The sequence below is a fragment of the Chanos chanos genome, chromosome 2, assembly GCF_902362185.1.
Source record: "Chanos chanos chromosome 2, fChaCha1.1, whole genome shotgun sequence".
NCBI lineage: Eukaryota > Metazoa > Chordata > Actinopteri > Gonorynchiformes > Chanidae > Chanos > Chanos chanos.
The window spans coordinates 21,746,782-21,763,811 of NC_044496.1; the positions used below are offsets into that span (position 1 = coordinate 21,746,782).

Consider the following 17,030-nt stretch of genomic DNA (forward strand, 5'->3'; position numbering starts at 1 on the left):
CGTGTTCTCGTGAGGTTTAACTTGCCGTACTGGTTCTGTCTTGTGTTTTTTGTCTTTGGCAAATTACTGTCTCTTCTATTGTCATGTTGAAGAATTTCGCTGGGAGTGTACCTGTGATGAGAGGCTGATATTTCAGACTCATATGACCACACGTGCACTTCCTTAAAAGTAGGCATATGATGTGTGGCTTTTGCAGTTTTGCTTGAAATGGGTTCTCAGTTGATTCGAATCATTGCTTGCTTTGGTTTAATATGCGGCGGCTGGACAAAGAAGACGCAAAGTGTTTCGACCCCCAACATTGTCATCATGCTGATGGATGATGTAAGACATTCGAGAATTTTGGGACAGTTTGCATTTTAACACCGGGGCGACTCGGAAATGAAATAATCTCGAGCATAGGAGCCTTTTGCAGCTCCGCATGACAATGAGCTAATCATGTGACAGTTTGATTATCACAAATATCTTTCTCGTTGATTCCAGTTGCAATTATTCTGTTATACCAGTTTTGCACTAGTACAACGTGACAGTATGACGGTGACGCTGTAAATCAAAACCAAAATAAAGTTTTACGAGAACGCTTCGTTCCTCTTTGCTTGTTTTTACAGATGGGATGGGGGGATTTGGGGGTCTTTGGCCAACCCAACAAAGAAACCACAAACTTGGATATGATGGCTTCCCAGGGAATGCTGTTCCCCAGCTTCTACACTGCCAACCCTCTTTGCTCTCCATGTATGTGCTTGTCATGTGTTTGTATTGCTCTTTTATGTCTTTACAAGTTATCTGTTGCAATATTCCACTTACAGTGTATTCAGTGTTTTTTTTCTTGTCAAATCATGTTAAACTAAGCTTAAATAATTAACACAGCCTTAATGTCCAGATCTCTAAGAATGGGGTTGGTTTGCATTAGGTGGCTTCTGATTAAGCCAATATATAATATCCTTTCATATTTGTATAGCTTGATATCCATACAAATATTGCATTGTATGCTGTCAATTCACAGCACTAGATAATACATTTGTAGTATTATCTTATTTTACTTTTGTTTTTGTGACATTGTAGCAGAGGTACAGGTTAATAGAGTTTGTGGCAGTCATAAAAAGTAGCTTCCAGTAATTCAGCCTCATTGTGACTGAGAAAGGGATTTGGGATTTGAGGCAACTGGAAGGTGTTTGAATGTTTCAAAATCCTTCTCTGCCAATTTGATACATAAATCAGAACAGTAGGCAGCATGTGCCTGGATGATAGTGAAAGGACAAATCATTATGCTAATGGGGATAATTCACACAATATTGAAAAATGCAAATTATGCTTAATATGGGAATTTGAATGCACTTTGTATGCAGAAGAGCTCTACTATTAACCCCCTTTTTCATTTTTAATTAATATTTAAGTAAATAGGACTTAATCAGTTGTTAATCTCAAACATGTGTGTGTTGAGGGTGCCTTGAGGAAGTCTTGCACATAGTACCTGGCACTTTTTATTTACACCATAGAGAAGGGTATTACAGAAGCCTACCTCAGAACATTAATTAGAATTTTAATCATGCGCAAGATGTGAGAGGGTCCCTAATCACAGTATCCAGGGTGACGTCCCTAGCCTCCAATTTTTTTTTCAGAAATTTGAAATGAATCCTTAATTGCAACTTAATTCTGGTTGAGTGTCACCACTATTGTGTTTACAATATTTTTTTGGTGTGATGATTCTGGCTTGAAATTGAGACCATCATTCAATCCATAAAGTACATGCACATCTTAGGCTTTACTCCATTACTTCCACTACTTTGTGTACCGTACTTTTCCCATTACCAGCATATCTGCTTTTTTTTTTTTTTTTTTTTTTAAATATGGCTTTTTAATATGACTGATTTGTCTCTGCACTTCACAGCCAGAGCTGCATTGCTGACTGGTAGACTTCCAGTTCGGAATGGTTTCTACACCACCAATGGCCATGCCAGAAATGGTACAATTTACTATCATTATATGTCTCCTCTTCTGGCACAGACTTTTATGTTTTACTCCTCAAGTGTTGTCTTGTAACATTTTTTGGTTCTACACAGCCTACACCCCTCAGGAGATAGTAGGAGGAATATCAGAAGATGAGATTCTGCTGCCTAAGCTACTGAAGACAAAGGGTTATGTTAGCAAGATCATTGGCAAATGGTCAGTTTCTTATCAGGTTGACTCTCTCTCTCAGCAGCAAATGATCTGGTAGTAGTCAAGAAACAAACTCTTTTTAATGTCTGTCTCCACTCTCAGGCATCTTGGACACAGGCCTGGCTACCTGCCGCTGAAGCATGGTTTTGATGAATGGTTTGGTGCACCAAACTGCCACTTCGGACCCTACAACAGCAGTGACAGACCCAACATCCCAGTCTACAACAATTCTGAGATGATTGGAAGGTAAACAAATAACACACAGGGTCTCAAACACCTCCTGGCACACACATAAAATTCTCTCTCTCAGTTTTGGGTTCAGTTGACTGCCCTCTCGATGAGCAGAGAGTGTGTTTGTGTGTGTGTTTTTTTTTTTTTGATTAAATTAATTTAAATGGGTTTTTTTGCTCCTGTCTACACCAGCTGTGCTTGTGTATTCCATTTTTTACCCATTTGTCCCCCCCCCCCCCCCCCCAAACAACCATATGCACATTCAGGGTCATTGACTCCGGCAAATGGTCCTTTTTTGCGCTTAGTTATGGGTTTAATCAGCGTGGCATACCTGAGCTTGGACAGACGCTTGCACACACACCCAGGAGACAGCAGGTTGCATCTGTGGTGTGTTAGGACACCTGGAACAGCCGGAGCATGAGAGAGCTTCCTCTCTGATATCACGCTTCATCACAATATTGCAACACATCCTCCACTCTTCTGAGACTCCCCAAATTCAACTCTTTACATCCTACTTTTAATCTATTTGAGAAGTTATATTTTGAAGGTTACCATTTGGAACAAAAACCAAGGAAATGATAAAATCAGCACTTTAGTTCCCTTCTTTGATGACAAATTTATCATGCGCTGTGAGTAATCTTTGTTTTTACAGGTATTATGAGGAGTTTGTGATCAATAGGAAAACTGGGGAGTCAAACCTTACTCAGATCTATTTGGAGGTGAGTTTGAGAGATAAACAGTTTGGGTTTTCCGAAGGGTTTCAGTATGTAGGGTTTTCTACTAAGATGTGAACAAGGGGGGCTTTAATGGTTGCTTTAATCTTCCCGTATGTCTGCATTTCCAGGAAAGTCTGAGGTTCATACAAAACCAGGCCATGAATCATCAACCCTTCTTCCTCTACTGGGCTGTAGATGCCACACATGCTCCAGTCTACGCTTCCAAGCTCTTTCGGGGGAAGAGCCAGAGGGGCCTGTAAGATCACAGCGTTTTTCTATCCTTATTAAGTGATGTCAGAATATTTCTGGTTCACAGAAACTGAAGAACACAAGCTTTATGCCAGAATCTGTTACGTTATCAGTCAGTTAGATGATTTAGAAAGCTTCTCTAGTTTTAGTCTGACACCTTGTCCCTCTCACTTTTGGATGAGGTATCTTTAATGACAAAAGACGACTAAGTGGTTGGTAAGGTGTTAAACTCAGAGGCCCCTACTTACAGAGGGTGCAGGTTTAGCACGTTTGACTAGTGAGAGGAGGATGTGTCGATGCCATAGAACAGAAGGTGAGCACGTTTTGCATGCTTAGATTTTGAAAGGTGATTTATTTCCCCTTCCCGCCATGGAGACGTGAGAGGAATAGATAGTCATCATGAAGAAGCAGCTCACCCATCAGCATGCAGAGATTCATTCGCCATATCCTAAAATAAGTGAAATTTTAATAAAGATAATGGCGTTCTCCAGTACTGAAATTAGTGGTTTTATTGGATTAAACGTGTTTTTTTTTCCACACTTCTTTGCAGTCTTCAATTTGAGGCACGGAAAAAGACAGCATTGGTAGTCTTGTCTTCAGTTGCTTAGTATTCCTCTCAGTGTGTTGAATAGTGGGGCCTCACTAAATAGCCATTTCTACAGAATGCCAAATGAGGATTGTGTTGACAGAGAAATGGATCAGGGCTGAGAGGTATTAGCCAGGTGCTGCGGATGACGGGTCTCCATATGAGTCCCAGCACCTCCCTTTTATATATTCTGTCTCTCACATGAAGGTTTTAAGGCAAATGCCTCACATCCCTACTTCTTTAACCAATGGGGGTTTCTAGTATATGAAGTGTGCACCTTGTGTCGGTGTCAGATTTCGTTTAGCTGAAATTGATTTTTGGTGAAGGGGTTTTTGGGGTGATGCTGGAGATCTGTGTGCTTGGGTTTAGGGTTTATTGGTATGATGACAATGACTGTCTCGATCTGATGTTCTGTGTAGCTATGGTGATGCAGTCATGGAACTTGACTACAGTGTGGGGAAGATCCTCGGGCATCTGGTCAAACTGGGCATTGATAAGGACACGTTTGTGTTCTTCACCTCCGACAACGGTGCCGCTGTCATGTCTGGACCACATCAGAGTGAGAACCTGAATCTACTTCTCCATTTAACATAAAACTCAGCTCCCCACGGCTCTGCAGCAGCTCTAAATGGCTTTATTTGAGTAATTGGCTTTGTGCCTTACTGTCTTTTTTTTTTTTTTTTTTTTGCCCCCTGAGGTGGCAGTAACGGCCCGTTCCTCTGTGGGAAGGAGACCACCTTCGAGGGCGGGATGAGGGAACCAGCCATTGCCTGGTGGCCTGGACGTATCCCAGCAGGCACGGTGAGGAAAACCAGTTAGATTGTATTCAGTCCTGGAAAGATTAATGACAACATTTTGATGAATATTCTTTAAGTGCGCTACTTGGTAAAACTGCCTGTGGTGACAGAGCATTTTGGCAGACAGAGGATAGATGTGGCTAGTGGGTTCAGAGCTTGTGATTACAAAAGGTAATTTGCGTAATCCTCTCCACAGTCTCTCTATTATTTTTCCTGTGCCTCAGTTCTAATGACTTCATCAGGTGTTGTAATACTGTCTTCACTTAAGGCATACCACTGCAAGGCTCCATTTACACATTTATTTACCTCTTAAAAGCAACAACAAAAACACAGCTCAGAATCACAGGCATTTGACGTTTGTGCATAAGTGTGTATGTGCGCACGTGAAGTCGCATTGCATTTGTGGCTTTTTTCCGGAACAACTTTTGAGGCACCCTGTCTGTTCTCTTTAAACCATTCTCTCCTGCGCTCTGCTGCGAAGAAGCGTCCCCCCCCCCCCTCCCCCAACACCAACAGTCCCCACCCCACCCCACCCCCCTCCTGATCTGCTAAAGCTGAGAATTCTGCAAATGACTTTTAATTGTATTAGGGGCAGCTGTGACACGGGGCTGTGGCGCTGGGGGATTTTTGGAGGAGTGAGTGCGGGAAGCCGTCTGTGGGCTGTGCTAAACCCTGCCCCCGGCTCATATCTGAGGGGTGTGCAGGGCTCTGATAGTGCAGCAGAGTGGCAAGGGAGAGGAGGATTGGGAACGTCTTAAGCGGCTAATCTGTTTGTGTGTTTGCTGAGGTTGGATTGAGCTGTAATGAGGGCTGCTGTATCTGAATATGCCAGGCGTGGGGGATAAAGGACAGGGCTAGAAAAAAAAAACAAAAAACCAGAGGGAGAGGAGTCAGGAGGGAAGGGGGGGGGGAGGGGGGGGGTTTGGGGGTGCAGAGTTAGGTAGATCTGTAGACGAATAGGCTGGCAGTGCCAGGAGGATTTGGTCGTGCTGGTGCCAGATTGTAGCGTTCCATCACCTGCTGTCTGGCCGGTGAAAGAGCTGCTGATGAGAGAGCAGAGCAGTGGAGAACAGAGAGAGAGAAAAGCAGGTGTTCGAGACTGTTAAAGTCTACCTGTGAACTACAGAACAGACCTGGTCTCCATTCATATAGACTGCATAGCAAATAGCTTCATGATGCAAATCCTCTTTTCTGCTCAAATTTATCAATTCATTTTTTCCACTGGTCTCTTTATGGAAAAAGACATAAAGAACAGTCATTAACACACAAACCTAAGCCACACTGTTAACCAGTCAGTCTTATAAATCTGAATTGATTTCTTGCTTGTGTGAATGCACTTTGACTGAATTGAAATAACTGATGATGAACATTCCGTTGGGGTAGTGCATTTGATTAGACACTGAAGTGTCTGCTCTAGAGTTACAAGAGAGTCTTTAATGGTTCTTAGAGCACATCCATGCTGCCTGCTAGTGATGTGTTGGAAATGGGTAGAGAGAAGGAGAGAGGGAGACAGAGAGATGATTTGTGGAAGATGGCCACATGCTTAGCATTCCTGTGGTGGCACAGAGAATGCACACGTGGAAGGAGAGCGGTGGAGGATATGGAGGGATATAGAGAAGGAGGCATAGTGAGCAGTCACCTCCAGAGCTGCTGTCACAATCTCTTTTGTTGTGTTTATCAGCCATGGGACACAAGGCCTGAGAGCATTAGAAAGGAATAGCAAGTCTGCCTTGTTACCACCCTGTTACCACCAGGATTTAGCCAAGACACAGAGAGTCAGACAAAAAGGGAGAAAGAAATGAAGAGAGTCCATAAAAAGGGGACAGGGATAAAAAACGAACGAGAGATAAAGCAATATGCATTTTCAAATATTTTGAATTTTTTCAGTTGTATGTAGTTTTGTGTGGTGATGGATAAGGACTGCTTGTAGTGAACTTTATTAATTGTTGTCTTTGATTTTCCTTTTGCTCCTGCTTTTTTTTTTTTTTTGGTGTGTGTGTGTGTGTGTGTGTGTGTGTGTGCATGCGTGTGTGTGTGTGTAGCCTGAGAGTACAGATAATAGAATGTGCCAGGCTCTCTCTCTGGCTGCAGCAGCAGCGGTAGAAGAGAGAGAAGGATTCATGGAGGCTGGTGCGGGTGGTGTGTGTGCGTGTGTGTGTGTGTGTGTGTGTGCGGCCAATAGGAGTGTGAGTGTATGCAGCATAGCCAGCTGCTCTTGGCTGATAGTACTATCTGATTGTGAGCGTGCCGTCTCCCTCAAAGGGCTGCTCAGGAGAGAATGGGATGGAAGATCAAGGATGACAGCGAAAAAATGGCATTTTATCGGAAAATAGTTCAAAGTTTATAAATAAAATAAAGCTTTTGCGTTGGGACTGGGGAGGAGAGATAAAACAGCAGCTCTAGCCTCTGTCCCATCTCTCCTCTCCTCTCCTCTCCTCTCTCTTTCTCTCCCTCGCTCCCTCCCTCGCATCCCACCCTCCTTATTTTTTTCCTAATTTACAGAGACGTTTGTGGGGTTTATAATAAACCTGCGAGCGTAGATTAGAGAGAGAGAGAGAGGACTGGAGAAATGCATCATCAGGACTGTGGAAGAACACCCTCCCCCTGAAAACTGCTCTCATAACCTTGCCTGTTCACTGTTGGACCTTTCTGCTGTCGTGTTTGGTTTCATGCATGGAGAAGGATGCCTTTGCATGTGTGTGCGCGTGTGACTGTGTGGTGTGTGTGCGTGTGCGTGCATGTGTGTGTGTGTGTGTGTGTGTTTGTGTGTGTGGGCACGCAGTGGTTTTTCACAGCTTACATGATGGAGAGCCACTGCTGTTAGCAGTCTTGTCTCATCTGTGTCTCTTACTCTGATCACTGCTGTTCAAGCTGTGCCTTTGGGTACCTAACTTTTGTGTGTTCTCTCTCTCTCTGTCTGTCTCTCTCTCCTCCCTGTTTCTGTTGTCCCGTAGTACAGCTTGTGGTTTTAATCAATGAGCTGTCTGGATTACTGGCCAATACTTTGAACTATCCATTTTATTCACTGAACTGATATGCATGATAATAAAGCTTTCATTTTTACTCTCGTCCCCAGGGTCTGTTGTGTTTTGAGTTAAGAACAGAGAAGGGGATTCTGTTTTTTTCACCCATCCCTCTTTTCTCTCACTGTTCCACAGGTGAGTCAACAGCTGGGAAGTGTAATGGACCTCTTCACCACAAGTTTGTCTTTGGCTGGACTCCTCCCCCCTGATGACCGCATTATTGATGGCATTGACCTAACCCCCACTCTCCTCAACAATTCACTCATTGACAGGTAGGTCTTCCGAAAACTCCATTCAGCAGTCACTAATGACATTCATACCATCCCTTTGCTTGTCTATCAACAGGCATTGTTACACTTAAACCTCATACTGTAACACAGCTTGTCTCTCAGTATTCATGTGCTGAGGTGCCCATAGAAGCCCTAGAAATAGCAGAGTAGCAGTCTGTAGGTTGAGATATACAAGCCTGCTGGCAGACTGTGTTTTTGGGGCTTTGGGCTCATGGGGAGAGCTGTACCCCCCTGCGGACAGCCTCTGGCTGAGGAGACAAAGAAAGAGAGAGGAAGAGAGAGAGAGAGAGAGAGAGAGAGAGAGAGAGACAGACCACCCCATTGGATAAGGTGTTCCACTGAGCACATAATGGGATGAGGTAGAACACACAGCTTTGCCAGCAAGCGTCACAGCCCATGGTGACTTATCAGAGGAATCCAGCAGTCACCAATCCCATTTCACACTCAACAGGCCCATCTTCTATTACCGCGGCAACGAGATGATGGCAGTGAGGGTTGGGCTGTACAAGGCGCACTACTGGACGTGGAGCAACTCGTGGGAGGAGTTTAACAAGGTCAGTAGGGTTCTGCATGACTCATGTCTGTCTGTCTCTTTCCATCCCTCTACCATCTTACTCTTCCCCTCTCACCCTCTTGAAACAGTGAACTAATCACATTCTCAAATGCACACTAATTTGTTAATGTTATCTTGAAAACAATGTCTTATCATGTAGGCTCGAACATCAGGCAGTAATGAATATTAATGATGTAGGGCCCACTTTACCAAACATACATCATCTATCTGCTATCATCCTTCATGCTGTGCAGAGAATTCTTATCAAACCCTCAGGGAAACTTTTTTTTTTTCCATCTTGGAAATAGAAGTGTCCAGTTTCTAGGTTTTCCCTCCCTTACTGAAAACATACTTTACACACACACACACACACACGCACACACACACACACAAATGCATACATTCATGCTCTGGTCACTACACACACACATTCGGCCTCTGTGCTTTCTTCTCCAAATGCTGGGGTTTGTTTTATGCCCCATCGGTCGCTTAAATTGCTCTCTCCTGGAGGGGCCGCTGAATCAATAGCAGCCTTCTATATCAGCTCATGTGAACTCGAGTGGAACTTCACAAATAATGGCGGCTGATTGCCTGTGAGCTGCCTATTGATTGGTGGAGCTGCGTGCCCATGCTTTGGATGGCTTAGGAGGAGAGAGAGCTTGAAGCAGAAAGGCTAGTTGTGATGGTTAATGTGTTTTAGGGGGCTACGGCAACGACATCGAAAGGTTGACATGAATTCAGATGTACGCTTCGACCTCTGAACTTTCCATCTCGCTTGATGTTCCTGTTATTTAAAAGCCGAGTGCACCGAAATTGATTTGGATGATTTTTATGGATGACTTGAGAATGGAGAAAACCGTCATCAGACAGTAGTTATTCTGACAGCCGTGCATCTGGACCCAGTCTACGCTTTTCTTAAAAACAAGTAAAGGAGTCCTCTGTAAAACGTGGTCGTAATGAAGAGCTAAAAACACTGGCCACTTTGGTGGATCCCTCTTCAAACCAGTAAGAGTCACCCAAGTGTGAAATGAGAAATTGCACAGAATAAGTGCTTTGCATCCAATGCTCCTCTCTGGCAGTATTTTTGATGAAAATAGTTTAAAATATTTTATTTTATATATTTAGCATTGCTTCTTAATCAGAAGCTGTTAAAAATTTTAATTGGATTGCAGATACCTCCCTTTGGTCACTACATTTTAAACCTTGTCAATGAAAAGAACCTGTGAATGTTTCAAATTTACCTTCTGTTGGTAAGTTGGTTTTCAGTCACTGTAATGTGTCAGTCAGATAGGAAGCAGATGAGAGACACTGCTCACAGGTGTGCAAAATATCATACTAAAACATAGGGATTTTTTTCATTTAAATAAGATTACAAGCTCTAAAGATAGAGCAGTCTAGTTTTTCTTCTGTTTTGCTATTTGTATCAAGATGACCTGGGCCCACGTTTGGATGACACATTACTGTGGCTTCACTGCATTATTAATAAAACTGTGTGGTTGCTTTTGCTTCCTTGGATACAGGCAAAGGCGCTTTCTCTAAATCTAGGGGGATTTGGGCAGATTCATGCCTCCAAGACGGGTTCAAAGAGAGCCTTTCAAAGGCAGAGAGCAAGTGTCAGGCCAGATCATAAGGGACTGTATGCTGCATTGAAGTGTGTGCGTGCGCATGCGTGTGTATGTGTGTGTGTGTGTGTCTGTGTGTGCATGCATGTGTGTGCGTGTGTGTGTGTGTGTGCATGGATGTGTGTGTGTGTGTGTGTGTGTGTGTTTGTGTGTCAGTGTGTGCATGCATATGTGTGTGCATGTGTGTGTATGTGCACACATCCACCCAGCCTCCTACAGTGCACAGACCCTCTCCCCATGCAGTACAACAATGTCTCTGATTGAGTCGCAGCTCCCCTCAGACATGACTCCCTCAGGATGCCCTTATGGAGAACACAAAAATATTAAGAGAGCACTCATCTGGAAGGTATTCTGCTTATCTCCCTTTGGGACCACAACCATACACACACATGCACGCACACACACATACACAGAGAAACACCCTACACAGAGAAACACCCTACACACAGACACACGGTTCAATAAAACCCTGCAGTATAGCTGGCAGGTAGGATCCACAATAGCCTTAGGCAAGAGCATCACAGAGTCACAGATGATAGGAAGACAGTGGCAGAGAGGACAAGCATACACACACGCATACACACACACACACACACACACAGACACACACACACACACACACAAAAACACACACATACAAAAGAAGGAGAGAAACAGCACCCTCAACCCCTCAGTACTGTTGCTTGTTGGTGAAAGCTTTGAGGTTGTCGATCTTGCCTTGTAGATGGAGAATTATTGATGTACCAGTGCATCTCCCCATCCATCTAGTCTCTTAATTGAATTTTCTCTTCAAGGGCACATTCGAGGAGTCAGCTACAGTAGGTTATCTGTTCCTAGTCTCTGCAGTGGTCTGTGTGTGAGGTGGAGCTTTGCTACAGGAAATAGATGTTCTCATCATGTTCTCCCACACAGGGCATCAACTTCTGTCCAGGGGAGGAGGTTGCTGGTGTCACCACCCACAACCAAGAGGAACACACAATGCAGCCACTCATCTTTCACCTTGGGCGGGACCCTGGTGAGAAATACCCAATCAGGTAATGGTCTCAGACATCTGTTCCAAAATCTGCTATGACAACATTCAGAAAGTGCACAGAAACAACCACCTGTCCCTCCCAGGCAGTCAGTATTACGCTCTTGGTACTAAAGACAATTGTAATGTCCTAAACATGCCCCAAAAGGTATACATTTCTGTAACCAGATGGAAAGGTTGGTTGAACTGCAGTAACACAGCCATCACTTACAAACAGTAATGGAGAGCTGAGACTAGTCTCCTATCAGCCTGCTGTCTGTGACATGTTTCTCAGTCTTGGCTCAGTGCAGCCCAGTGGACACCAGGGCCCTGGTTAAAGGAGGGTCAGGAAAGGAGGAAGGAGGGGTGTGGAGAGACTGAATCTATGGGATCGATACTGATCTAGTTGTGGGCGAGAGGCGTAGCGAGAGCTGGAGATTGATCTGTGCAGTCAGAAGAAGCCTGATTAAATGCTACTCTTTGTGATTGCGAACAGCCGTCTAAAGATCGCTATCTGCGTTTGCAACCCTCAGCTGCAGGTTAAAATTGCAAGACAAATTGCTCAGATGGAGATGGAGAGTGTTGCTGGTTAATGGACTTTATTGTGTTGGTGAGAGCAGAGCTTGATCAGAGTTAAACATGCTTGAGGAAAATACAGGCCGCCGCGCAGTCGGAGAGGATCAGATAGATGTATTCAGCACTCAGTCAACATTTATTACTTTATTTAAATGACAACCTAATAGAATGTTTAATGCTTTTTTTTGGCCCAGAAGCCTTTATTGCAAATGTTGGAGGAATTCCTGTGCCCTTCATCCAAACCACACTGTGTCTTTTACTTTGACTTGATCTGTCTTAATTTTACTTAAGTTATTCCTTTGGTAAGATAAGCCCCTACCCCCCTAGGCTAGTCAAATTCTGAAGGCACTTAGTTTCCCTCCCTCTCATTCTCTTTCTCCCTGTCTCTCACCCCTATATAGTCTCACACTCTGTGTGTCTTTATATAAGACACACACATGCACACATGTGCACATACAGTATCACTATATCTTTCCCTGTGCCTTTCCTCTTTCCCTCCATCTTCCTTTCTCCTGATATATTCTATCTTAGGTTTTCACAACCTTCCCTACCTCTCTGGTTGGCTCTGTGTGGAAGGGAGATGGAATAATTAAACATTAATGTTGTTTTTGATCTTCCCATTCCTTTTTTTGCTCTTGAGAGGCTTTGGATTCAAGCCTCCCAGTTGGGGAGGGAAAAAAAAAAAAGATTCACCCAGAAATCGATAGCTCAGTAGAATGCAGGATAGTTTATTTGGCTGGCTTTCAGAGTGGGGGGGAGGGGTATCCACTGCTGCACTCGCATCACACTCTACAGCTCCATCCGTATAAAGCGTGTTGGTCTTCGGAAAGTGCTAGGGGTCAAGGAAACTCTTTCTCACTCACTGTCGTCCTCCTCTCTTTCTCTCTCTTCTTTTTTTTTCCTCTCTTCTCTTTCTTTGTCTCTCGTTCCGCCTCTCCACTGTCCTGGTGTTGGGTTGCTCCTTGGGCTCCAGGCTGGAACAGCTCTTGCTCATTAATCCCTGTCTTCACCTAAAGAGCCACTTAAGATGATGTAGAGCCTGTCTGCACACATAGCTCCACTTTGGTGGCAGGCTGCCTCTTCACACACTTGGAGAGCTGGGGACGGCCACTGGCCTGGGAGCCTCTTGGCTCCACCAAACTCTGTCCATCAGAGAGAGAGAGAGAGAAAGAGAGAGAGAGAGAGTGGTAAGGAGAATGAGTTTGTCCTGTCGCTCACACAAATGTGACATTTACATATTCATATATGACACTGGGTAATCGGCTGGTGAGTGAGTGAAAGTTTGGAGCATCCCATGTCACAGATGACCGTGTCTCGTTGTATCGATCATGTTAAATCACTTGGACCATTTGGTTATTTTCTATGGGTGCTGTTCTAATGTGCCCGCAGTGACTGTGTTGTGTTGGTTCTGCCCTGGGCTCTCTGTAAGATGTTTGAGGAGGTGCAAAGAGGAGGTGTCTTGTCACTGCTTTTCGGTTTCCTCCCTACGTCCACGTCACCCTGCCACGAGCACTTAAGGCTCAAGCTGCCTGAGGCTAATGTAGCGGGCTGGCCAGGCCTCATCTGCTCCTGACACACACTTCAGTCCCCAATCAATACTCCTCACTGAATTGCTCAATTTCCACAGGTGAGAGGGGGGAGAGACATGGAAGAAAGGGCAGAGGTATTTGATTGTCTCTTCTGTTCAATTCCCCCATCTCCTCCCAATTGTCTCTGTGTTTCTGTGTTTATTTATGTCTGGGTGTATATGTGTGTGAGTTTGTTTTTGGCTCAAACGCTATGACAGGGGAGCAGTTCTTCCAGTCATACTTATATCTGTATTTCCATGGAATGCCAACATGCATGGTGTTCCTCCTTTTGCTTTATTCATTGCGCAGGAAGATATTGAAGTATTTTTTATTTGTGGAAATTGTTTTTGTGTTTTGTAGCTCTCTCTCTTTCTTTGTGTGTGTGTGTGTGTGTGCACATTTGTGTATGTGTGTGTGTGTGTGTGCTTGCGTGTATGTGTGTGTGTGTGTGTGTGCGCGCGCGCACAGTGGAGGAGTCATGAATCACTAATCAGTATGGTGACACACCTGAGCAATGCCCCTGCCCCCTGGGTGTCATGCATTATAAATCAAAAGCCTACATTTGCATCAAGTGTTATTATAATTCATGCTTATACAGTCTCACAAGTGAGGGTGAGGGTTAGAGAAATGCTAATGAAACGTGCTGACGATGGATTTTTCATTGTTTGTCTGGACTACGCACATAAATAAACATGCTATCGTTAATTATTGATTTAAGACTCCGGGAAGGAGCTTCAGTGCAAGAACATGGAGGGAAAATGACATGTTTAGTGTACAGAGCGTGTGTGTAACACACCCTTTAGCAGACTTTGTCTTGTGACATGCAGATGAAATCAAATGTTTCCCTGTGTTTTGCAACCTCTTTCTGTGGTAAGGATTCATCTGGCCAGTTCACTTAAGAGGCTGCCTGATGAGACGCATTAATCATTGTCTTTGATTCAGCTTCTGTTTGACATGAACAATTTTTTTTGCCACACATTGAAATGTAGATAAAAATAATAAACCATTACTGAATCAGATTCTGTTGGAAACTGAGTTGTTAAAGAAATGTAAAGCACAATTAATGTTTGGATTAAAAACCAAGACAAAAAATCCTCTTATTAGTCAGGAGTCATTGTAGGCACCTCAACAGGCAGAAGTGGTTTTACTTGAAAGATAAATTGTAGCGTGAGCTCAGTGGGCAAGTATCAGACAGAAGGAGAAAGGAGCAGGTGCTAGTGTGTGGGAGAAGCCCCACGGTTCCCAGGGGAAAAGGGGAGTGTCAGGGAGTGGAGGTGTGAGTCGGACAGAGCTGGAGGTTATTACACTAATTGACCATTCACCCCACATGCACACACACATTGTCCTTTGGGGCCAATCAGAGGACAGCCTTTGGGATCAGGGAACAGTGGGATGGGATTGACACAGGTGCTGTATTATGGCAGTAATTGCAGTTGTGATATTTGTCTGATATCTCTGTATGTATCTCTCTCTCTCTCTCCCTTCCTCTCTAATGCATAGATGCACACGCTCATTTCCTCATGCCCATTAAACCTACAGGTCCTCTTAAGAACAGCGTGCCTTTGAAACCCTTGTGGCCCCTCCGGTTTACATGCTGAATCAAGCGATACTCAAGGGCCCAATACACTTTCCAACTCAGATAAATGAGTGGAGAGGGAAGGAGGACCACATGACCAGTATTGCTGAGGCTGCACTCCAGTGGGAGTTTGTGCTCTTGTGCCAAATAATTACATCCAATAACAAGTTAAGAACCCGACTATCAGCCTTGACCAGTGGTATATACATCATATACATTTGTGAAAGAATACTTTTGCAAATGCTTTGAGATGAGATAAGTTCTGAATAGAATGAGCGAGTGTAATTGAATGACAGAAGTAGAACACGGCATGTGGACTGCACAGATGCACAATTTTAACGCCTCTTGGAAGAAACATGCTTTGACGTGAAACTAACAGGTTGTGCACATTTGCCATTTCCTAACCATAAAATGTAGCTGATTGTACTTAATTGGCAGATCTCTTACACTATATTGAGGAACTGAATACAGAATTGAATGCCAGACAGAATTAGGCTGATTTTTTTAATTAGTTCTGAATGTATTTGTTAAACCCTCCAACTCAGTGTATATATACGGATAGCCTTTGTCCTCTATACTGTATGTGTGCTGGCATGACTGACTGCTGTTTAATCTGTGAAGTATACAACTATTCACAGGGTTGTGTATGTGGGAGGAGGTGATAGCTTGAGTGTCCTTGACTTGACTGAAGAGGCGAGTTCTTTTCAGAGTGTGTGTTTGTGTGCGAGTGTGAGTGTGAGTTTGAGTGTGAGTATGTGTGCGAGTGTGAGTGAATGTGTGCGAGAGAGGGAGGGACAGAGAAAGACAGGGGATGTCCAAGTGGAGACTTATGTATGTCTGTTTTTTTTTTAAGCAGCCACAAATGTACTGTGCTAGCTCAACCTTTTTGGTCCTTGTTTCTATGTGTGTCTCTCTGTCTGTATCTGAATTTATATATGTGTGTGTGTATGTGTGTGTGTGTGTGTGTGTGTGTGTGTGTTCACAGCGTCCAGACTAAAGAGTATCTGGTTGTCCTGAAGCATATATCTGCAGTGGTGGATGAACATAAGAGGAAACTGGTACCTGGAGTGCCCCAGCTAAACATGTGTGACTTGGCTGTCATGGTAAGAGACAAACCAATGTTTTGTGATTAAATTGCATAGGATCCATTACTGCATAACTAGACTTCTATTGTCTACTTATAAGACCCCATATTCTCACAAAAAGAATGATAAATTAAATATGCCTCCTCACAAGTGTGAGAGCCTTTTTACCTATTGTTTTACCAAAGGCACAAGAGCGTTTTTGGAAACTGCCTTCAGATAACAGAGGCATCCATGATGATTTCATCCAGTCGGTGTCCGTACAGTTTACTTTGTTTGTTGATTTGTTTGCTTTGTATGGCAAAATCATTTTTGTTCTGGACATCATGTGATACTTTTTACTGTGGCATGAACTGCAGATGTTTTATGTTGCATTTTTTGTGATCGTTGCCATATTTAGGGAGAAAAAACTGTTTAATTGTTTGAAAAAGAGAATGTGTTGCATAGCGTGATGTGGACACACGCTCTTGATTGGCATTACAAATGACTAGTGGAGCAACAGTGCCCCCATGTGTGGTATAATGGATAACATTCCTCTGCTCATGTCCCATAAGTTTAATTCTTTGATTTCTTTTTCAAACAGAACTGGGCCCCTCCTGGGTGTGAAAAGCTGGGAAAATGCCTTAAGGCTCCAAAATCAGATCCATGGAAGTGTGACTGGCCACATTAACCGTGTATTCTTTTTGTCCATTCATGACAGATCTGACATTATTTTTACCACTGGCTCTGTATAGGTGTACATACTTTAAAGTACCCCTTTAATATCTTCATCTCACTGGTCGTTGTCCCCTCAGGTGATTTATTTTATTTGATTGGATTTTATTGTATAGGATTTTATTTTATTTTTCATGGTGTTTCCTTGCCTCGTGTAAATGAACATGCAGTCTGACTGCTAATTTCAGTCATACAGATACGCTAATGTGCGTACTGCGTACTGTGTTTTTTAAATAAAATAAAATTAAACTAACTCCAGGATGTTTCGTTTTCTTGGTAACACT

At 43.5% G+C, this 17,030-nt stretch overlaps 1 protein-coding gene across 1 annotated transcript; it reads left to right on the plus strand.

Annotated features, from left to right (window-relative positions):
- The first annotated feature begins 54 nt into the window (after positions 1-54).
- galns (galactosamine (N-acetyl)-6-sulfatase) lies at positions 55-16,876 on the plus strand. Its single transcript, XM_030793914.1, has 14 exons — positions 55-321; positions 606-729; positions 1,886-1,960; positions 2,058-2,160; positions 2,257-2,400; positions 3,038-3,104; positions 3,230-3,357; positions 4,356-4,495; positions 4,634-4,737; positions 7,892-8,028; positions 8,498-8,600; positions 11,134-11,255; positions 15,936-16,053; positions 16,616-16,876. The coding sequence occupies exons 1-14, from the start codon at positions 208-210 to the stop codon at positions 16,700-16,702; spliced, it is 1,566 nt and encodes a 521-aa protein (XP_030649774.1). The 5' UTR covers positions 55-207; the 3' UTR covers positions 16,703-16,876.
- Positions 16,877-17,030: the final 154 nt, after the last annotated feature.